The sequence below is a fragment of the Sus scrofa genome, chromosome 18 (assembly GCF_054392235.1).
Source record: "Sus scrofa isolate SSC_HxYL_T2T_F1_AM1 chromosome 18, Sscrofa_HxYL_maternal_Yorkshire_Landrace_v2.0, whole genome shotgun sequence".
In the NCBI taxonomy this organism is placed as follows: Eukaryota; Metazoa; Chordata; class Mammalia; order Artiodactyla; family Suidae; genus Sus; species Sus scrofa.
The window spans coordinates 47,754,368-47,779,356 of record NC_139400.1 but is presented as its reverse complement, the minus strand read 5'-3'; the positions used below and the strand labels follow the sequence as shown (position 1 = coordinate 47,779,356).

Sequence of the window (24,989 nt, the reverse complement as noted above, 5' to 3'; positions counted from 1 at the left end):
AAAATAACAGAGCATACAGTTAATACGTAGAGACACAAATTCAAGTACTAAGAAATAATACTTCTAAATAAGACTCTTGAGAATCTAAAATTCAGCACACTTTTGATATTCCACATAGCATAACCACAAGCTCATTTGATTTTAAGAAATAGCCCTATTTTATCAAAAGTATTTTAGGTCAGTTAGTCACTTTGTAAAGTTGAAAAGAGAATCATCATATGTAAATTTCTATAGATGATTTCTATGACTAGTTCTAATTTGCCTAAGAACCAAGAAGTATATAATTTCAGAATTTTAGACAAGTGACCTGTAGTCATAGATTTTCCTTAAGTTAAATTTTACTAACTCCTTGAATAAACTACAAATAAGTTTTTAATGGATCAACTAAATACTTCTCCTCTATCAAAACTTTTTTTTTTTTTTTTTGGCTTTTTGTCTCTTCCAGGGCCGCACCTGTGGCATATGGAGGTTCCCAGGCTAGGGGTCTAATCGGAGCTGTAGCTGCTGGCCTACACCACAGCCACAGCAGCACCAGATCCGAGCCATGTCTGTGACCTACACCACAGCTCACGGCAACACCAGATCCCCAACCCACTGAGCGACGCCAGGGATCAAACCCGCAACTTCATGGTTCCTAGTCGGATTCGTTAACGACTGAGCCCCAACGGGAACTCCCAAACCTTCTTTCTTTTTAGGTACATAATAGTGTAGCACCCAAAGTATAGTCCCTATACAGATCTAAATCTACCACAAACTTGGCAAAAATAGGGTTAGAGATCAAAACATAATACATGAACTCAAATCAAATCTTCTTCTGAAGGGAACCCTCCTGCACTGTTGGTGGGAATGTAAACTGGTACAGCCACTATGGAGAACAGTTTGGAGATACCTTAGAAATCTATACATAGAACTTCCATATGACCCTGCAATCCCACTCTTGGGCATCTATCCGGACAAAACTCTACTTAAAAGAGGCACGTGCACCCGCATGTTCATTGCAGCACTATTCACAATAGCCAGGACATGGAAACAACCCAAATGTCCATCAACAGATGATTGGATTCAGAAGATGTGGTATATATACACAATGGAATACTACTCAGCCATAAAAAAGAATGACATAATGCCATTTGCAGCAACATGGATGGAACTAGAGAATCTCATACTGAGTGAAATGAGCCAGAAAGACAAAGACAAATATCATATGATATCACTTATAACTGGAATCTAATATCCAGCACAAATGAACATCTCCTCAGAAAAGAAAATCATGGACTTGGAGAAGAGACTTGTGGCTGCCTGATGGGAAGGGGAGGGAGTGGGAGGGATTGAGAGCTTGGGGTTATCAGATACAACTTGGAATAGATTTACAAGGAGATCCTGCTGAATAGCATTGAGAACTTTGTCTAGATACTCATGTTGCAACAGAAGAAAGGGTGGGGGGAAAATATAATTGTAATGTTTACATGTAAGGATAACCTGACCCCCTTGCTGTACAGTGGGAAAATAAAAAAAAATTATAAAAAAAATTATAAAAAAAAAATCTTCTTTTGAGGTTTCTGTATATCTGAAAGCACAAAATGTGTTACAATTAAGGTTTCAAAGTGATAACTAGAAACAAAAACAGACAAATGTGTTTATAGTTAAATATGCAAAAACATGCTATATTCTGTAATTGTTGCCCTCATTTATTTTTTATATAGCAAAATACATGAAATATGCATAATGCTTAATCCATACCTAAGATACACCTTGGTGTCAAGCACCTAGTAGGAAATCTGACATATTGCAGGTGCTCAACTGAAGAGAAATTTCCTGCAAAATTACTTAGATTAGATTTTACTGATACGCAACCTTCCATTCTATGGTTTCCAGGTACAAAAGCACCAAGAGTCATGTACTTTACCCAGAGTGATGGCAGGACTTCCCATGTACACATGCAAATATAGAATTGAGTACATTGTTACATTTCCTAATTACAAACAGAATTCATAACTGTAAGAACTACCACTAATCTCAAAGCACAGCAACTCAGTTACTGATGTTTTTTGTCATTGTTGAAAATATAGCATCACTATACACTAATTGCTTATTTCTTCGCCTAAGTATACTCAAGTCACACCACCTGAAAAGGGTGGCAGCCCAGATTGCAAAGAGGTATATTCTTGAAAAATGGGAACTTAAATAAATATTATTTGCAAAATGGGGCGAAGGAATAGGAGATTCCAAATTTATTCATGGGTTCCAGAAATCAAGAAAGACAAAATGATCTGAGTTACTTAAATGATTATTCAAGAAATACATTTCAACTGCTTTCACCTTCAAGAAACTGGCCTAATCCTCATGCACATTGAACATAAAGAATCATTTCTTTCCCCTTAGGTTTGCAAAACATTATAATGGAAAAGCCCATTGACCAAAAGGGCATAACAACCTCTGGAAGTCCTTAAATTTATAAAGACTTATGTTTAGAAAGTTATCCTAACAAAAACCACAGGAGTTAGATGACATTTTACCTTTAGCTCTAATTCTATTAGAGTCTCCCTATACTATAAATCTATTCTTCATAGTGATCTAACAAAATATAATTGATCACACCTGATTTAAACTATCTGAATAATTCATACAAATAGACATGAGGGGAAAAAAAACTAAAAAAAAAATCCCTCTTAGCCCAGGGGAATATGGAGAGAATGCTGTGAGACATCAGAGGGAAGGAATGGAATGGGGGTCGGAAAGGGGAACAGGAATGGGATAAACACTGAAAAGACGGGAGGAAACAACAAGAAAGAGGAAAGCATAGAAACCATTCTAAAATAACCCTGCTACCCAAAGTCAGGTGAGAGAAAAGATGAGGAAAGAGAAAGCAGAGATTAGGATGACAAAGCAAAGCACTACGCTTTTCCAGTATTGACTTCTGCTGTATTTCTTTCCTGTTTTGGAAGTGAGGAAAATACACTATCACACATAGATGTATTCAGTAAGACAAGTGAAACAGTCTAATAGAAAATTCCTCATGAATCTCAATCCAGTGATAAAGAAACTAAAAAACAATTAGTTTCAAAAAAGACATGTACTTAAAGAACACTTACCCAAATAATTACCAAAGAGGAAGCATAATAAGAAGTTAATAACATTGAGTTTCCAAACATCAAAACAAAACAAAGTGCAAGAGAAATCTGGAAAATGCAAGAAAAATATAATTAATACATAGAAAACAAATAATTTCACATGCCCATGATAAACAAAATTCAAACCATTCAAAAGGGAATATACAAGGCAAACCAACTTACATTCTATGCCACACTTTAAACCCCAGAAATCACCACCATCACCAATTTCCTAGGCATCCTTTCAGATATTCACATATACAAATTCTAGATTGTTATTTTTTTAAAAACCACAAATGGAAACGTGGCCTAGAAGCTATGCTATTGCTTGCTGTGCCTCTCAGTTTGTTTCAAAAGGCTTTCTATATCAATCCAAAACAATCTAATTTATTCTGCAGAATAACTGAAAAAGGTGTTCTACTTTGGAGATGTACCATTATTTATTTAACCAGCTCTCTAACTACTTCTGAATACTCAAGCGCTTTCCAGTTTTTTGTTTTGTTTTGTTAATTTTGTTTTTCCTGTCACAAACAGTTATGATAAGCATCCATATACATATATTTTATGTGTATGTCAATACATCTATGGGACAAATTACTAGAATGGATTTAATGGATGAGGGGTACACACATTTAAAAATTTGAATAAATACTGACAAATCATGGTACAAAATACGATACCAATTTACTCCCCACCAATAGGACATGAGATTTCCTGCTGATACACACTTTCTGCAAACATGGTGTACACTCTTTTAAATATTTGTCAATCTAACACAAAAAAGAAAATGTTGCCTCATTGTTTCCTTTTTCCATTGCTTTAATAGTGGGTGAGATAGAGCATCTTTTCCTCTATTTGCTGCTTATATTGTTTGGTGTGTGTATGAACCACCTACTCCCATAACCCATTTTTCTATTAGGTCTTGGTATTTTCCCTAAGTACTCGCTTCATATATTATAGAATATCAAGAAAACATACTGTAAATATTTTTTTCAGTTCATTTTTATCTTTCTTTGTGGTATTTCTCTACTACAGTTCTTCTAAATTTTTATGTTAGTCATATTTATTATCGCTCATTTTCTTTAGGTCTTCAAGATTTAACTCCATATTAGAAAAACCTTTAAAAATAAAATAATCCATATTTTCTTCCAGAAGCTTTATTTTTGATCCATATATGTAAATTTCCATATGAATTTTATAATCAGCCTGTTTCAAAAATTGATATTTTTATTTAGAACTGCTGTTATATAATGTACATATTTTAATTACATCTATAGAATACTGAATCTTTAGATCAGAAAATAATACATGTTATTTTCATTTGTCTTCTTTTATATACATCAGTAGAGTATAAATTTTTCTTCATATAGATCTTACATATTAAGTTTATTTCAAAGTATATTATTTCTGTTGTTATTACATCAGAAATCTTTTCATCATATTTTCTGATTTATTTTATTTTATTTTATTTTTTAGGGCCGAACCGGCAGCATATGGAAGTTCCCAGACTAGGGGTTGAATTGGAGCTACAGCTGCTGGCCTACACCACAGCCACAGCAATGCAGGATCTGAGCCGAGTCTGTAAGCTACACCACAGCTCATGTCAACGCTGGATCCTTAACCCACTGAGCAAGGTCAGGGATCGAACCTGTAACCTCATGGTTACTAGTCGGATTCATTTCTGCTGCACCATGACAGGAACTCCATATTTTCTGATATTTTTTATATTTAGAAAAGTTATGTTAATCGTGCATAAATGAATACAAACTCATTGTTCTGAGCAGTAAGAAATTTATTAATTTGGGTTTCTTAAGTATTTAAAGTCATATCATTTGCAAATAATGATACTTTTACAACTTCCTTGTCAATTTTTGAAACTCTCATTTTTTTTATTCAATTGTATTAGTTAATATTTATGCAACAATGTTAAGTAACCAGATTGGCAATGGCAAATTTGCCAAGTTTCTGGCATTAATGGGAATAATTCACTTATCATTTTGTCTGATACTAGTTTTTGGTTTAAAATATATGTATGTACATAAATTTTCATGAAATATCCATCTATTTTCATTTAATTAAGATCCTAAAAATCAAAACTAGATGTTGACTTTTATTAAGTGCTATTACAGCACCAAAGGAAATGACCACATTATTGATCTTTTTAAAGTCCATTAACATGATAAATTATATTAATATAACTTCTAATTTTAAGCCATTCTTGCACTCTTGGAATTAATTTAATGTCATGTTATATTTTTTCTTATATGCATACTAATTTGAGTAAGTAGTCAAATTCTCAGAATTTTATGACAATAGATTTTTTTACTTTAAGTGCCAAAATTTAAAACCGACTTTAAAACTTTCCTAATCAATTTTGGCAAAAATTAGCAAAATATCATCACTTTGAATAAACAGATTCACAACCAAGAATCAGGCAAAATAATGCCAAGTGGGAGTTCCCGTCGTGGCGCAGTGGTTGACGAATCCGACTAGGAACCATGGGGTTGCGGGTTCGGTCCCTGCCCTTGCTCAGTGGGTTAAGGATCCGGCGTTGCCGTGAGCTGTGGTGTAGGTTGCAGACGTGGCTCGGATCCCGCGTTGCTGTGGCTCTGGCATGGGCCAGTGGCTACAGCTCCGATTCGACCCCTATCCTGGGAACCTCCATATGCCGTGGGAGCGGCCCAAAGAAATAGCAATAAGACAAAAAAAAAAAAAAAAAAAAAAAGCCAAGTGTATTCAAGAGAAATATAAAGTAGTATTAAGAAAGAAGGTACTAAATGTATGGAGAGATATTTGGGTGACCAGTTCCCATCTGGTCACTTCTCTGCTCAACCCTTCCAAGGGGTTTGATTCTGAATCCAAGGAAAAGCCAAAGGCCTTTCAAAGACTGACATGACCCTATAGGATCAGCCCACTACCCACCAACCTCTGGGACCTCATTTCAAAAGACCCTTTCCTTTTCCACTCCAAGGCATTCTAGAATTCACCAGAACACCCCCAGACAGAGCTTCTTCAACCTAATGGATGCTCCCCGAAATCCCTCAACTAGCCCCATGTAACCTCCTCAGTGAGGCCTTCTTTTCCCATCTTTCAAATTATAACTTCTACCTACTCAGCAAATCCCACCCTCCTTGTCTGCTTTATTTTCCCTACCAGTGCTTACTTGCATTTAACACACTACTTATCTTACATATTTGGGTTATTTCTATGTACACTACAATATAAGCCCCATGAGAAAAAGGACTTTTAAAATTGTTTTTATCACTGTTGCACCCTAAGGACCTATGAAATGTTTGACAAAACTGGTGCTTAAAAACATCAGTTAATTTAAATGTGAAGAATAATATTTGAAAAGTAATATACTGAGAAAATTGAGAACTTAGAAGGTACAAAATATTACATATTATTTTGGTATATATAACTTTTTTGAGTATCTGTACTTCAGCAGATTAAAAAAATAAGAGGGAGTTCCTCTGTGGCACACCAGGTTAAGGATCCAGTGTTGTCGTTGTCACAGCTTGGGTTGCTACTGTGGCACAGGTTTGATCCCTGGCCTGAGAAATTTCATATGCCACAAGTGACCCACTCACACACACATCGCCAAAAAAGAAAAGAAAACACTGTGAACAACTTCATGTCCATGAATTTTAAAACTGAGATGATATGGGAAAACTCCTAGCAACATAACTAAAAAATGTGCCAAGAAAAAAGTCTAAGCTGTGCTATTTCCATTAAGTAACTTAGATCAGTAATTTAATATTGGTCCATAAAGAAAAAAAACAGGTCCATATAGTTTAACAGGCAAGATCTTCCAAACTTTCAGGAAATATTCCTACCAATCATACACAAAATCTACCACAGACAGAAAGGGGAGAATACAATTAATTCTATGGGGCTAGAATAAACCTGATTATCAAGATCAGGCAAGTGAAGCTGGAAGATTCTGGAGAAATGGCAGAGTGGGAGACACCAAGAATCCACCTCCCCACCTAGACAGCAACTCCAGCTTGATGACGATGTCTAATGGAACAATTTTGGAAGCGGGGAGTCTGTCAAAACTGCAACTTCCAGGAGAATTCCTGGGTGGGAAACTGTGGTCAATTTCAGTAAATTTCAGCTCTTAGCTCAACAGATGCTACCCATTTCTCATAAACCAGCCCTGATACAAACCACCATGCATGTGTTTAAAAGTACAAGCAACAAAAGCAAAATAATAAGTGGGACTACATCAAACTAAAAAGCTTCTGCACAGCTAATGAAACAATCAACAATATGAAGAAGCAACCTATTGAATGGAAGAAAAATTTTGCAAACTATATTTTGGATAAAGTTAAGATCCAAAAAATATAAAGAATTCTTACATATCACTAGTAAAACAAAACAAAACAAAACAAAACAACCCACAAATGATCTGATTAAAAATGGGAAGAAGACCTGAATAGATGGCTTTTCCAAGGAAGATATATAAATGATCAACAGATACATGAAACAGTGCTCAATATCACTAATCATTAGTAAATGCAAATCGAAACCACGACACATCACCTCATACCTGTGAGAAAGACTATTATCAAAAAGCCAAGAGAGATACTCATGTTGCAACAGAAGAAAGGCTGGGGGAAAAATGTAATTGTAATTGTAATGTATACATGTAAGGATAACCTGACCTCCTTGCTGTAACAGTGGGAAAATTAAAAAAAAAAAAGAAAGGGAGAATTATAAAAAAAAAAAAAAAAAAAAAAAAAAAAAAGCCAAGAGAGGATGTAAAGAAAAAGGAACCCTTTCTTCCACTGTTGATGGGAATTAGTACACCACTATGGAAAACAGTATGAAAGTTCCTTCAGAAATTAACAACAGAGCTATGTCATGTATGATCTGATATTCCCACCTCTGGGTGTATACTCAAAGAGAACAAAAACAGGATCTCAAAAAGATATCTGCACTCCTATGTTTTTGCAGCTTTATTTGTAACAGCCAAGACCCTGAAACAGGCTAAGTTTCCATCAATGAATGAATGGATATTGAAAATGTGGTAAATATACACAATGGAATAGTATTCAGCCAGAAAACAAGAAGGAAGCCCCTGCCATTTGCATCAACGTTGATGGACCCTGAGAACATTATGTCAGATGACATAACCCATTCAGCATTCATGAAAAGACAAATACTGCATAATCCCACTTATATGAGGTACCTAGAGTAGTTAAAATCGCAGAGATAGAAAGCAGAATGAGAGTTTCCAGGGCCTGGGGAGAGGAAGAAGAATAGGGGTTATCACCTCAAGAGGGTACAGAATTTTATTTTTGCAAGATGAAAGAGTTGTGGACAGAGATGGTGGTGATATTTACACAATAATAAGAATGTACTTAACATCACTGATGTGTACATTTAAAACAAGAGGGTGTTCTGTGTGTTTTATCACAATAAAAAAAGGAAAAAAATCCTCTTTGGAGATAATTTTATATTTTTTTCTTTTGTAACTACAGGGATTTAGGACTTTGGAAGAAGATATTCCATAGTAAGTGACTAGTTCTATAGTTGGTGATATCATAAAGCATGTATCATTTACCCAGGACAGGTTCTACCACAAACTAAACCTGTGCAATTTTAGCACTATTGTAACTATTACTTTGAGTCCAAGCCCTCAACCATAGTTGCTGGTGTAACTGTGTAACTGATGGACTCTAAATGCTAAGCAATTATTAAACTTTTATTGCAATGTAAAAAAAAATTAGTTTGGAAAAAAATCAAGTGTAAAAAAGTATAAATACTGTCCAATCCTATTCATGAACAGATATTTAAAACTTTAACAAAATAACAGCAAGTGAATCCAGCAAAATATAAAAGTTATGTTTGGCCCAGAAAAGCAAGTCTTCTTAACGTAGGAAATCAATTAATGTAATACCATTATTAAAGAGAGAAAAACACACAAGGTCATCTAGACAGATGAAGAAAAGCATTTGAATAAGCTGAGTCTTTATCAATTTATCTGAAAAAAGTGCTCAAAGAATAATAATATCATGTTAAAAGGACAAAAAAGCCAGCAGGAAGTAGCTGGCCAAATTGGGAACAATGCAAGCATCAAAATAAATAATGAAAATAGTGGTTTTTACTGCAGTAAATAAAATAGATGCCATTTTTTTTTCTTGGACATAAGAGAAAAATTGATGAAAGATATGGAGAAAGGATGCAAAAAGGAAAGACAAAGGGTCCATAAACTTACCCAAAGATGTTCAATGTTATTGAAAACCAGAGAAAATATAAATTAAGGCCAAAAGATACCATTTTATGCTCTTCAGATTGACAAAATAAAAAAGGACATAGAAAACCAAGAACTGTTATATGCTACTTTTTGAAGCAGTCTAATCATTTTTGAAAAACACTGCAATATTAAATCATAAAGTTGAAAGTGTATATAATTTTCCACCTAAAAATTCAACTACTAGGTAAATACGCTAAAGAAACTTAATATATATGCCCCAGGAAGTATGTGTAAGAATGTACAGCACTATTCATAAAAGGAAAAAACCTAAATGTCTTTAAAAAAGAAGATGGTTATAAATAAATTGTGCTTTATGTATACAATGGAAAACAAAACAAAGAAATTGTATGAACCCTAGTAATATATAAATTTCAGAAATCTAAGTGAAAACATGCCTCACAAAAAGGATACCATTTTATCCTTTAAGCCTTAAAAACATTATTAATATTCAATAATAAAAATATTTTATTTAGGTATATGTATATAGTAAAGTCATAATGGAAAGCAAGTTAATTATAACTTTAAAAGTCAGGATAGCGGTTTTATTTCCAAGAGAACAGAGAAGGATTATGTTCAGGACACAAAAGGGCTTCAAAGTAAGAATGGTTCCATTTTTCAGCTAGAGGGTAGGCTCATGGTTGTTCATCTTATAACTCTGTTTATAAGTTCTATATATATTATAAATGTCATTTTAAATGTATCTATTAGAGAATTTAAAAATATATATGGCTGTAGAATAAATCCTCACAGTTGTGGATATTTTTTTTTAATTTTTGTAATAGAAGTGTGTGACTTTTACTGTGATCCACTTCAAAGACGGCTTTTTTTTTTTTTTTGTCTTTTGTCTTTTTAGGGCCGCACCCATGGCATAATCAGAGCTGTAGCCGCTGGCCTACACCACAGCCACAGCAACGCAGGATCCGAGCTGTATCTGCAACCTACACCACAGCTCATGGCAACGCTGGATCCTCAACCCACTGAGTGAGGCCAGGGATCGAATCCAAGACTTCATGGTTCCTAGTGGGATTCGTTAACCACTGCTCTACGATGGGAATTCCCAAAGATGGCTATCTCTTGAGTAAACATACTGCCAAGCCACACCACTAGATAAAGAGCCAGCCTAGCAGCCCTGACAGAAGCCCCTTTGTTTTAGAGATCTTGATTAATTTCAATAACTGACCTTTGGGACCAGTCTTTTCTCTTCCTGTGATTTAAATTCCCACTCTTATTTTAAATTCACCAATAAAGAATGAGCCCTCAAAACCCCAGGACCCATCCTGGACCCCAATAAAGGTAGAACCCCGGGTGCATGCTTACTCCCTACCGATCCCAAACCCCACCCCACCGTGACCTAACTGTACAGTCCCAGGTGTGCTGTGCAATTTCCAGGTCCTGTAAGTAATAAACCTTGATCTTTTTTTTTCAAAGTTCCCTGATAATTACTGCCGAAGGGCATCTTGCAACCATAATAAGAACCATCAATCAATATTCATCACAATCAACCATGCAGCCTTAGGACCTTTGCTCTGGCTGCTCAATCAACCTGAAATATTCTTCTCCACGATATGTACTTGGCTGACTCCCTCTCCTCCTTCCAATCTTTATTCCACTACCCGCTTCTCAATAAGACCTCCTCCTGACCACCTCACTTGATACGCAATCTCCCATCCCTTGACAGTGGCCCTCTTGACCTCCCTGGGGTACCACGACTTGTCCTTTTCTTTAGTCCTTACCACCTCCGAGAATACTACATAATTTACCCATTTGCTACGTTTATTGTGTTCTCTCCTTCCTCCACTCGACTAGAAAGTAATTCACAATATGCAGGGTCTTTGCAGTTCTAGTCACTGATATATCCCACATGTCTGGATAGTCGGTGCCCAATAAGTGAATATTTCACTTCATTTTAAAAGAAGGCACCGAGATAATACACCATTCCACGTCTCTCGTTCACAAATTATCTCTTTAACTGATAATGTATAAACTCATATCAGATAACATGACCCAAATTAAAATTTTCTGGGTGGCCTGTTTAAAACAAGGTCTGTTAATTATGTCATATTTTTGAATAACACTTGTTTTAGTTATGGAATTATGTTACAATTAGTTTCAGCAATGAATAAGTCAAATATTAATCAGAGGCGTGTTTTAAGGTCAAAGTAAATGGAAAAAAAGAATTTAAAAACCATTACCATGTGCATATAAATAATCTTCCGTAATTTGCATATATCAATGTATCCCACAACATATACTGCAAATAATGATGCAATCTGAAATTTAAAAAGGAGTTGTGTTAAAAATTAAAATCACCTATACACTGAATAGATTAAAAAATTAAGAAAAGGTTATTTTGTCTCAAACTTTTATCTATATTGGAAGCAAGTGTCGTTTCTCTCTTACCTGCTAACTTATTATTAAATACGGTCAATTTGTTAATATAGCAAATATTGTTGATTTTTCTCTGCTATACACAGCTCTCTCAATTAACCATGTAAATTATCTACTTTGGAAATTATCAAAAACAATACTCATTTTAATGTCAGAGTAACTCTATGGTCAACATGAACAATTACAAAGTGCCTTGCTCAACAAATTTTCCCAATAGCAAAAAACCAAGGTTTCCCTTTACCCAGATTTCTCCATGGGGAACACAGCACTGCTGAGGGTGACTGCTATGACGCACTAACTGTGGGGAAGTGTGTGTTTTTAGCCAACATAAACCCCACAGAGAAGCATACTACTGTCTCCCCTCACTCCTTGCAACTCACCTCAAGGCACCCCGCTCTCCACCCATAAAAAAACACCCCAATCCAAAAGCAGACCATCTCCACTAAGTGAAAGCGATAGAAACAATCCTTTTGTACTCAGGGGCTAAGCAATACACAGCAGGCCTTTAGGAGTGAATCTTAAGGAGTGACTCTCAGGGATATTTTAAACCAGAAACATTTAAAATGTCATCAAACTAAAGAACACAAAGGAGTTTAAAAGATGAGCTCAAAAAAAGAATTAAGTACAAATAGATCTTTTTAAAAACTGATAGGTAAAAAAAATTAAAATTATAGAAGTAGCTAATCTGCTGTCTTGCTAAGTAGCAAGTAATTAATATGTTAAGGGTCTTAAATACATGACCACTTCTGATTCTAACCACAACCCAATACGGTAGTTTCTCCCACCTTCTCTATTTCACATGTGAGAACACTGAAACTAAGGAAAGTTATGCAGTCCAATTCAAGAAGCTAGTGAATGGAGTTAAGACTCAAATCCAAGTCTGACTATTTCTCAAGAAAGATGTTTCAAAGGACATTAAAAGGCAACTCTTAAATTGCTTTATATGAATATGAATATGGTCATTCTAATAAAGAATTAGAAGCAGTGGTGGCAGGGAGAAATGAGCACACATTTCACTCCCTGTCTCAATAAGCTGCCTTCACTTGCTTTACAGACCTCATCTGAAGAGAAAGAGAGAAGACAAGTATACATGGAAAGAAGATAGATACATTAGAGACTGGTAGGGGAGTTACATAAAACATAAATTGTTTAGTTACTTGTCCTGTGTTATCCTGTATAGCATCATTCAGAGAAGAAATACATTTTGCTTAAGATAAAAACTACAGTCTTCTTAAGATAAATACTTTAATGTTATGGCACCAGTCCTCTTTTAAGCACACCAATACTGAATAAAAAAAAAGATAAGCATTCTTGTAAAGTTCAATAAATGAACTCTGCTAGTAAGTGAATAATTAACACCCATTAATAAATAAACCTTATATATTTCCCTACTCTGAAATTTCTTTCAAAGTATCAACTAAAAAAGTAGGACTTAGAATCATATAACATATCAGTTCTATAATTTTAGACAAATGAGTTTTAATAATCAAACACATTAAGCTTAAGTCAGTCTAAAAATATAAGCACTTTACCTGAGTAAGAAGTACAAACTGAGCAAACTGCCACGGAAGCATAAAAAACACATTGGAAATGCAGAGTGCAATCAAGCTTCCTCTATAAACTTTGGTAGCCCTTGGAAAAGATAAAATAAGTAAGTTTAACCACAAACTATTCTAGCATGGCTCCAAAGTGCTGCAAATTAGAATCTCTAAACATGATCTGATTATAACATAAACCAGACACAAATAAACAAAATGAACCAATGGATTAGAAATTATACCTGATTCTGAATTGCAACAATTTTCTATGAAAAGTAAATACCCATTATAACTATAAAAAACAAAGCCTGCCAAGGAAAGAGAGGGTATCTGAGTCAGTGAGTCCACTGAGTTTTTTCAAACTAGATTTTGATGAATTCATGACCAAACATATTTAATGCTGCATTTAATAGATTTGGAGAGACAGTGTCTATGAAAAAATCACAGAAGTAGCAGCCTCTGAGTGCTAAGTATTCTGCAGACAAGTATGCAAGAATCTAGGATATGAGCTGAGCAGTGAGGAGGGTTTCATGGAGGATACGGGATAAATGTTCGGTCCTGCACAGGCAGGATGAAGGAAAGAGAAGAGGAGGCAAAGGCAGGGGCTGTTCTGGAGCCGCATTTAGAGGCTTCCCTCTGGTCCAACTTGTAATGCAGGGGATTTTTAGGAGAGTGAGGTTGATTTTAGCTTTCAGCTTAGTTTTAAGAAGTACTTTTCTCCTAAATCACTCCTAAATCAGTTAGCCAGTGCAAAGCCCCCAACCTGCCCAACAGCTTCACAAGGTGAAGCGCATATGTTCATATACTGAGGCTACAAGGTGTGCACCTTGGACACAGCCGAAAGTCCTCCCTTGGACATGCTTGCCTGGGGCACAAGGCGCCACCACAAATCGCCTTTGCTCACTGCTCTAAGTAGCCTTTCTCCAGAGGACATCCCTCTCTGCTCTCCTAATCTAGTTCTTTCTATTGTGCCCCTAAATCAAGTATTTTTAAAATTCAGGTAACCCATTAATGAGTTACAAAACCAATTTATTAGGTAAAAACCAGCAATCTATAATGGGGTGAAGCAGAGCAGAAAAAAAAAATATGACTACATTATATGTAATAAGAGTTCTATTCCATGAAACTTCTGTTTCAGTTGTTTGTGTGCACACATGTATATTTACACTGGGTCACAATATAAAATGTATTTATTTATTGGAGATCACAGTCAAAAAGCTGGAAAGCCACTGTTTAAATTAAAGCATTTCAGAGTTCCCACTGTGGCCTAGCAAGTGGACTCAGGTTTGGATCCCTGGCCTCGCTCAGTGGGTTAAGGATCCAGCACTGGGGCAAGCTGCGGTATAGGTTGCAGATGCGGCTCAGATCCCGTGTTGCTGTGATTGTGGTGTAGGCCAGCAGTTGCAGCTTTGATTCAACCCCTAGTCCAGGAATTTCCATATGCCGCAGGTACACCCATAAAAACAAAGAAAGAAAAAAAAAAGCATTTCACTACAGGTTTTGAATAATGAAAGTAATTTTCATTTTATCAGTAATGAAAGACAAAGATTTCTGAGCAGAATTTAATACTAATCTGTCAGCTGGGTACAGAACACACTAAGGGGAAAGAGGAACAATAGAAAGCAAAGGAATTTCAACTGGTGATGGCAGGATCAGTATAGCACTGAACCAAGATTAGAAGAATGGAAACAAAAGTGTCAGGAACAATCAGTATCAGGTGATTTATATAAAACTAAATCTCTAAATATACTTAAAATTCAAAACTGGGTAAAACCAAGTTGTTAAGATAAAATACCTTTCTAACCCTATTTATAAATAATGTTTAGCATTAGGAAAAGTCTCTTTTCTAGCTTTATAACAGTTTCCTCGGTACTTGCAGCCCATAAAACCCTGCTCAGCTTCTTCTTGGCTCACCCAAGGCATTCGCCCCTCCACCCATTCCATCAGGAGATGTCAATCTTAGTTGGAAACCAAGAACTAAAGGAGATGGCTACTGTGCCAAGGAGACAGAATTCAGTAATAAGGATGAAACACCAGATGATTTAAATGACCAGCAGAAATGAAGCTGTTAAACTTCAGAAGAAAGGAAAGTTTATCACAACTTCAGGAAAAGAAGATGTGCTTTTCCCCAGCAAAAAGGACTGTAGTTGCCAAGAAAACAGAAGGAAGGTGTCAACTAGAGAAAAACAAGGAGAATGAAAAAGACCTTGAAGGAATAAAATCCGCTTAACACTTTTCTATAAGAACCAAAAGTAAAGATAGAAATGAGGAGGTTGATGAAACTGAAATGACAAAGATTAGGAGGCTAAAGAAAACATAAAGAAAAAGCTTACCACAAAAGCACCTGACAACCAGTCAAAAGATGCTAAGAGAAAAGCAGCGCCTGAAGCCAAAAAAACCGTTGGAGTAGCTCCACTATGGTCAACAGAAGAAGAGCTTCCACAAAGGTCCATGTCCTAGGCCCTGGAAGCTGTGTCACATACACTTTACATTAAAGGGGGATTAAAGTTACCAATCAGCTGACCTTCAAGTAAGGAGATTATCCTGGATCGTCCAGATGGGCCCAATATAATCACAAGAGTGCTTAAAAGTCAAAGAAGAAGCCTTGAGTAAGCTGACAGAGAAGAACTCAATTCGCCATTGCCAGCTTCCAAGAAGGAAGGGGCCGCAGGTCAAGGAATGCAGACAAGGAAATTGACTTTCCCCTAGACTTTCCAAGGATACGGCACTGCTGACACCTCTATCTTAGGATTTCTGACTTACAGAACTATAAGACATAACATGATGAATCTAAGTTTGTGGTAACTGATCATGGAAGCAACAGCAACCTAGCAGAACCTTCAATATAATGCCCCTTGGGGTGGATTAAAAAAGACAACACTCAGCAGGTGGAGAAGTACCATCCCTAGCTGCTCAGATCAGAGAAGATTAGCAAGGGAATCTGAGAAAAAGCAAAAGTTTGCCATCACTGAATTTAAGACAGAAGCAGAGGTAGAAGAAAAGCAGAAATTAGAGACTGATGGGAAGTCCACTCTCTACACTACATTGGAGAAAAAAGCCAAGATCAAGAATGCGGATGTGGAAACAGCATGAGCAGTGGTGAATCAGAGGCTCCCACAGCACAACACTTCCTGAATTGTTTGAGAAGGAAACATCTATCAAGGTGCCCCAAAACTAAAGGTTATGAATTCCAAGTTTACCTTATTTGAAGATGCTAAAGAAGCTTTAATTTCCATTAAAAAAAAGAGAAGAATTTAGAGGAAAGCAATCAGGCAGGAGTAGCAGAAACTTGAAAAGCTAATACAAAAGCGGTCACCCATCCCACGTTCTGGGAAAGGCCCTTCTAAAAACACTCCATAAGAGGCAAAGCCACATAATGGCTCTATTCCTGCTGAGATCATCACGAGGAAATGGATCATCTAAAGGGTTTGATGTAACAGACTTCAACCAGTTCTGCAGATCAATGAAAGGAGCTCTTAGTCTGAGGCATCTTCAGATTTTCATCATGCTCTGTTCTACTGTTTCATAAAATCCATTTTGCTATTTTCACCTTCTGAACCAAGGCAGCATCCATCTAAATTCAGTATCTGTCAATAGAAATAGGAGGAAACTGCTCTTGGTCCAACACTCTTTCCACTTGTGTGCTGCTGCAGTCTGTTAGGTCTCTTACTGAAGGCCAGAGAAACATGGGAGAGCCCAATCCAACCCAGAGTTTTTAGCAGAAATTCTATTAGCATTCCTTTGTTTACTCAGGTGGTTTCATTCTATCTACTGCTTAATTCTCATGGATGCTAAACAAATGTAGAAAGGTATTAATGTATCTGACCACACTTATTCTATGAACTGCTCTTTGCTCTAAAGGGTTATATGGTATAGGATATTCTTTACTCTCACCAGCTTTCCTCCATCTTTCTGTCTAGTTTGGAGGAAGCTGTAGTGGTGGCAGAAAATGGCTCAGGAAAGTGCAGATGACAGAGGACGTGGAAGCAGATCTGCTGCTCCTCAAGCAGTATTTGTGGACCACTAATTAAAGGGAAGAAGGCTAGAAGGCAGATTAAGGAAAGGTTTTGGTAGTAAATATTTTGAAGTTATACTCTTTTTTATGAATTCAACCTAGCAACAGCACCATCTTAATTATTTTATTGCACTGTTTTAATAATGGCAATTTAAAAAATTCTAGCTTAAGTTATTCGACACAAAACAAACTACTAAAGATAAATCAAAGTTACCTGAGAATATGAGTCACAAGCAACATCTGAAGTACAAGGAATGGATATGAAAAGCTTTCACGAAGAGGAGGTGTCCACATCACACGAGTACACTGAAAAAAAAATTCATAGTGTATGGTATCCTTGCTAAATTTCTTGAGTAAGACATACCAAGTGAAACTTGCTATTCAGTTTTTTCCCCAACAGCAAAACCAGGAAGAAGACATACATGTCATAAGATCTTGTGAAACAGTAACATGGTGAATTGTCAACAATCATGAACTAAAAAACTTCAACTTCGGCTTAAAAGGAAAATAGGAAAAGTATCAGCAAGAAAATGTTTCGCCTAAATTAAAAACATTATTTTTGAATTGGTTATGAAAACGAACTATACTTTATTTTCTTTCATACGAATTTCAGCAAAACTATCCATAACCAATACTTGAAAACTCTCTATGGTCATGACTATTAGTGTTTTTATTGACACTGCCCCTTAAAAGGAGCACTCCAATTTTGTTTTTACTTCTTTGACCAAGCTACCCTGGACTGCAAAATGTTTAAAAGTGGCACAGGGGATGGAATAAAATAATAAAAAACAGTCAAGTATCAACCTTCCTGAAGAGCTTACTTAAATAATTAATTATCTTAAATAATTAAGACTTAAATAGGAGTTCCCGTCGTGGCGCAGTGGTTAACAAATCCGACTAGGAACCATGAGGTTGCGGGTTCGGTCCCTGCCCCTTGCTCAGTGGGTTAACGATCCGGCGTTGCCGTGAGCTGTGGTGTAGGTTGCAGACGCGGCTCGGATCCCGCGTTGCTGTGGCTCTGGCGTAGGCCGGTGGCTACAGCTCCAATTCGATCCCTAGCCTGGGAACCTCTATATGCCACGGGAGCAGCCCAAGAAATAGCAAAAAAAGAAAAAAAAAAAAAGACTTAAATAATTTAATATCTCAAGTGCAGGACTCCATAATTTTTTGCATATATACTAAGTATATTAATAGGTCCATTTTTCAATTTAAAGTAAACTGCACTCAATTAAATGTAAACAATTTGATATTGCTACTACTAAGCTAGTCACATTAGATGAAATTATTACATCTTTCATGTCAAGCATGGCTACTTTAAAAACTACATAGAACTACAAAGACCACAGTGGAAATACCCCTTTTCTTTATTTTAACTCTACTTCAGACTATTAGCTATTTCTACTTCTGCTATAGAAAACATGAGCCAATTTACTCCTCTTTTTTAAACCAAAACTCACCATTCTCTATGAAATTAACATAAATATCTATTTACGAAGGAGATACAAAAAGACTGAAAAGTCTTTAAAAATGCTTTTTTGTTGATACCGAAATGCACTTTAAAAAAATCCGTTAGTTTATTAAATTAACTAGAGATTTCAGTATGATGATAGTAGAGATATCTAACCAAAGTTTATAAAGCTACCAATCCCCTACAAAGACCAGTAGGAAAATATTTAAACTATATAATACACAATTTGAAAGTTTTCTTCACACAGACTGTTCACTCACATTTATTTTGTTACTACATTCAACCGTGTTGTCATCTCAGAAATTCATTTCTCATAATAGTGTAAGTCACCCAGTTCTCTAAAACTCAATTACATCCTCTAGGAAAGTACGGATAAGAAGGCTCAGTTATAAACTGTAACAGAGAGCAAGGTCTTCTCCTCCTAAGTGTTAAAAGTGCATGAATTCAAATGTATGCGGAAGTGTTTCTCCAATAACACAGGATGCTCTACTAGCTCTCGTACAAATATAATTGTTTCAGATGACACCATATAATATGAAAATAGTAAACAGATTTGCTTTCATCATACCTTAAGTTTCAATAAATAAATATTTTTCTTTAACTATAATTTTAAATGAAAAGGAAAAATCTAAATTTCTCTTTATAGGATGACAGCTTAAAATACCAATGCCTTTTAAAGGCATTATCTTTAATGTAAGAAATAAAGGAGAAAATATACACATGTAAACTGCTTCAAAAAGGACTAAACAAATATATTCTGTACTCTGACAAAAAACAAGATTTTTTTTAATTGTGAGAATAAATTCAGCAAAAAATCTTACACTGTTTAAACTGTCATCACCCACTATATAATTTTTAACACACATTTCATAGCACTGAATAATATCACAGCATAAAACTACCTACATATTGATGACAACAGGTTTTTAATTTATTTTGTTTGGTAAAGGCTGAATTTTTAAGCTATTTACTCAAGAATGAAAAACAAAGGAATTTCAGCAATAAACACCTTCAATTTCTTTTCTTTTTTTTTTTTTTTTTTATGGCCACACTTGTGGCATATGGAATTCCTGGGCCAGGGTCAAATCAGAGCTGCAGCTGCAGCCTACACCACAGCCACAGCAACATCAGATCCAAGCCACATTTGCGACCTACACCACAGGACCTTGTCGCAACACCAGATCCTTAACCCCATGAGTGAGATCAGTGATCCAACCCGCATCATTACAGAGACCTTGACCTGCTGAGCCACAACAGGAACTCCTCATTTTTCAACTTCTCCTTCCAAATAGTTTATTTATACTAGGAGATATCTAGAATAATCTAACTGATTTCTCTTCACAATTTAGAAGAACTGACTAGTGAATTATAAATTATAGTTAGTATCAGATAAATCATGTTAAGGCTTGTTTCAAGAGTTTTAACCAGAGTTGACATTTGTAGGATCAATTGTATCTTGTTAGCATAATGTTTGGGTTTAAAACAAATTATCCCACCTCTAACTGCTACACTAATATATTAGCTATAATATTGTTTTAAACATTATACTTGCAGGGATTCCAAAAAAGATTTCTGACCACCATGCGTTTGGCTATTCTTTTTCAGAGAATGGTAGAGGTTTAAGGATTTAGCTATCCAGATGCCAACCATAAAAATGCTCTGTGCAACAGCCATTGTTTGAACATCTTTTATTTGATGTTACTTAGGGTGGTCCCATTGTTTAGGCAGACCCTGACTTAGCCAGGCATGGGCTTTGTGAGCCTGACGGCACTGCGCAAATGATAATAGGTCTGGTAGATTACTTGGAGAGTCTCTTTCTGCATCATGTATTAATATGCTGCCTTATTAACCAGCCAGTTACATATGCTAATTTGAATTTGTAATACAATTGGCTCACAGGAATGTTACAGTGATGTATAATTGCTATTTTTAAGTTTTACTATCTTAATAAAGAATTTCTACTAGTTCCATGAAAAGAAACATTTATCTTTTTTTGTCTCTGAACTTCCAGATATCAGCATATCCTACCCTAAAGTTTGCAGAGAACTTCTGTGAAATCAGTCAGCTTTGTTGGATAAGGAATAAATTACACCTGTAAGACTCCATCCTTTGTTGCAATGACTCAAACCTGACCATTCATTACTTATTTAAAACAAGTCAGAAAAGAATATCTGATAAGATGTTATCAATATTAACTTGACCACCTTTATTTTACCATGTGGCTGTAAACCAAACTTTTCAAGGTTATCAATGTAATAAGAATTGTGTATACAGTATAAAAGTATACATCAAAACAAAAAAGTAGTATAAATAGAAACTGAAATAAGTGATTCTAATTGTATTAAATGGTAACACAATAGAGAAGCAAAAATAATTAGGTATATTTTACCTGTTTTACTTTTGAACTCTATACCCCCTTAGTAGGACATAATCTTACAAAAAAAAGAACAGCAAAGAAATCTTAAACCTTACTTAGCAGGTTTGTTATTGGTAGTTGGATTAGTATCCTAATTCTGAAATTATTTTGTGTGTACTATAGAAGAAAGAAAGTAAATACATTTAGATTGCGGGGAAGAAGGAGATACAAATATGGAGTGGGGGAAGGCAGAGTTTAGAATACTGAATTATTGGATTAGAATTATTGGACGAATAAGTATGAATTAATGATTTTTGCTGAAAGGAGCTAAAAGCGATCACATTCGATAAGCAGTAAGCACACCAAGCACCCTGCTTGTGGTCTCTAAATACCATTTTTCATGAATAGGATCCAAGATTCCTTGGAAAATGACTGCTTCCATATCTGGGGACAAGAAAGCATTAGGTGATCTTGGAACATCTTTTTGAACTAGAAAGTTAGTGTTCCAAGAACACTGAGGACACATCAAAAAGACAGAGAAGGAGTTCCCGTCATGGCGCAGTGGTTAACGAATCCGACTAGGAACCATGAGGTTGTGGGTTCGGTCCCTGCCCTTGCTCAGTGGGTTAAGGATCCGGCATTGCCGTGAGCTGTGGTGTAGGTTGCAGACGAGGCTTGGATCCTGCGTTGCTGTGGCCCTGGCGCAGGCCGGTGGCTACGGCTCCAATTGGACCTCTAGCCTGGGAACCTCCATATGCCACAGGAGCGGCCCAAGAAATAGCAAAAAAAAGACAAAAAAAAAAAAAAAAAAAAAAAAAAAGACAGAGAAGAGCACTATATATACAATACATATATACATGTAATATACATATTATATACATGTAATACATATAATACATATTATATACATAACTATAATATTAGTAATTAATCTAATAAAAAATTGCAAGACATAAAACACTGTCAAAAGAAATTAAAGAAGACTGATATAAATGAAAGAATATCTATGTTTATGGATAGGAAGGTTTGATATATTTAGAATGTCGCTTCTCTCTAAATTGATCTAGAGATCCAAGGCAATCACAACTAAAGTCCCAGCCGGTTGTATATGTGTTGGGGGAAGGGGGAGTCATGGCAAGCGGATTCTAAAATCTACATGGAAATATAAAGAACCTGGAATTGCTAAAGCAACACTGGAGAAGAACAAAGTTGGAGACTTTCACTACCAGATATTAAACTTTTAATGCTACAATATTTAAGATAGTATGATAATGGCTTAAAGATAAACAGACAAATGAAACAGATCTGAGAGTCGAAAAACAAATCTACCCATATATAGTCATTTGATTAATGATAAAAGCACAACTACAGTTCAATGGGGCAAGAATGGATTTTTCAACAAATGGTACTAAGTTAAATGGATACCCAAACTGGGGTAAAGAAGCAGTGAAGAGCAGCCAGGAGGCAGAATCTCACATAGTGCTTAACTTCCAGGAACTTGCTTAAGTAGAATCCAACGATGGACTGAAACTAAACGGCTGCAAACTAACTCCTCTAAATTCCATTGGGGGTAAAATCAAAGAGATCATGCCCTGGGCTGAGCATCTGGGAATCTGGAGATTGAGCCGAAGGGTAGAAATCTTAATTCATTTGAAACTGGAGGTAAACTACAACAAATCAAAACTGTAACCCTGCCCAGCTTAGTAAGATTCATGATGGGATCCAAGTGCCCAGGTCCTCACCCTACATGCCTGAGTTTGGGATTGACACACCCACTCCTATATATAAAGCAGATAACCAACAGGGACCTACTGTACAGCACAAGGGACTATACTCAATATTTTGTAATACTCTATAAGGGAAAAGAATCTGAAAGAGTATATGTAGGTGTGTGTGTGTATACACACATATATATACACATATACATACATACAAACACATATATATAAAACTGAATCACTTTGCTGAAAACCTGAAACATGACCTTATAAATAAACTATACTTCAAAAAAAATAGATGAATGGATAAAGAAAAGATTTAATCATATACTAGCTTAGATGCAAGTGCAGAGCAAACTAAATAGTGGAAATAGAACTTAAAGTCAGGAAACAATTCACAATTACTTTTTGGCACATAAATCACCACATGATTTAAGTAACTTTTTTAAGAAAGAGGGGTAACAGGAGTTCGCATCGTGGCTCAGTGGTTAACGAATCCGACTAGGAACCATGGGGTTCCAGATTTGATCCCCGGCCTTGCTCAGTGGGTTAAGGATCTGGCATTGCCGTGAGCTGTGGTGTAGGTCGCAGATGTGGCTCGGATCCTGCGTTGCTGTGGCTCTGGCGAAGGCTGGCAGCTACAGCTCTGATTAGACCCCTAGCCTGGGAACCTCCATATACCAAGGGAGCACCCCAAGAAATGGCAAAAAAAAAAGACAAAAAAAGAAGAAAGTGGGATAACAAGTAGTAAACTGTCAGAAATTCCATTGAGCCAAAGACTGTGATTCTCTGGAAAAGCTCACAAAATGCATAAATAGGTATTACCAGAGTAGAAGCTTCCTCTCATATAAAAAAATATGTGCTTCAGGCAATATTTTTAAGAATCAGAAGAAAACAATAGCCTGAAAATCTCACAATATGAAAACCAAAATAAGTATAAAATTACAATAAAATAGTTTTTAGTTACTTGAGTTCTCATGATTATTTTACCTCAAACTGCCATTTATGTTCTCAATTTTAACGTGTCATTACTCTAAGTGGTCGTTTTTCTGCTCTAAAGCTACAGCTACTGATGTAAGTACAATTATCTACTTGACTCATTCAGTAAAACTACAATTCTAATTCTAATCTCATTTAGTTTACCTTTTCCTAAGTAGAAAATGATCCCTAAGCATGCTTCAATATACCAAGTAGCTGAAAAATATAAAAAAAAAATTTATCAATCTGAAAAATGAACTGAACTGTCTAAATTTCACTGTTACAAACTAAAAAGACTTTCTAAGAAATGATGTTCATGCTACACGAATATTAAAATCACTCAAAAAACGCAAGATCAAGAATTAGTAACCTTTAATTTTCACCAAGGGTATCACAGATTTTTCTTAACAGACGGTAGTCTTTAAAACCGTGCCTTGGCTTCACATTTTTCAATAATTCCCTTCCTCTCAACATCTCACTGTGAACACTCAGTGCTCCTTTTTTTCTTTTCTTCATATGGAGAACCTCCATATGGAGGTTCCCAGGCTAGGGGTCGAATCGGAGCTGTAGCCACCGGCCTACGCCAGAGCCACAGCAACGCGGGATCCGAGCCACGTCTGCAACCTACACCACAGCTCACGGCAACGCCGGATCGTTAACCCACTGAGCAAGGGGCAGGGACCGAACCCGCAACCTCATGGTTCCTAGTCGGATTCGTTAACCACTGCGCCAAGACGGGAACTCCAGTGCTCCTTTTTTTCATTGTTAAGTGATTATTTCCTATTTTTTAAGTCAATTCTCACAGATCTGTGCTTCCAAATGGTCCACACTGAGGCACTGAGCAGCAGCCATAGTCAAAACGAATCAAATAATTCTTTTTCTCTTGCTCAAAATTCAGACCAAACCAATTAACTGATGTCACATTGCAATCCTCTGTCAAATGCTCTAATCTATAAAGCCACTCTAGCTTTACATTTCTGTGATTCTAAACTCTAAGGATGTGTTAGTTCAATATCCATCAGTAAGCCACTGAATATCCATCAGTAAGCCATTGAATAACAAAAAGAAGTTCAAGTTTCAGACTTCAGTTAAGTTTTTACATGACTACTCTTAGGACTTTGTAACATGTGCATACTCAAATACTGTACATACATAG

At 36.0% G+C, this 24,989-nt stretch overlaps 1 protein-coding gene across 12 annotated transcripts in view; it reads right to left on the bottom strand.

Annotated features, from left to right (window-relative positions):
• The window catches only part of DPY19L1 (dpy-19 like C-mannosyltransferase 1), a 313,514-nt gene that overhangs the window by 216,306 nt on the left and 72,219 nt on the right, over positions 1-24,989 (bottom strand). For all 12 annotated transcript variants that reach the window (XR_014834285.1, XR_014834287.1, XR_014834286.1 and 9 more), the window contains 4 exons: positions 17,528-17,619; positions 13,293-13,392; positions 11,565-11,642; positions 3,093-3,179 (listed from right to left, as the gene is read on the bottom strand). Coding sequence is in view for 9 of the 12 variants with exons in the window: in XM_085005867.1 (XP_084861993.1) it covers positions 3,093-3,179; positions 11,565-11,642; positions 13,293-13,392; positions 17,528-17,619 (357 nt within the window). In the remaining 3 variants the exon portion in view is untranslated. The remainder of the gene's footprint in view (positions 1-3,092; positions 3,180-11,564; positions 11,643-13,292; positions 13,393-17,527; positions 17,620-24,989) is intronic.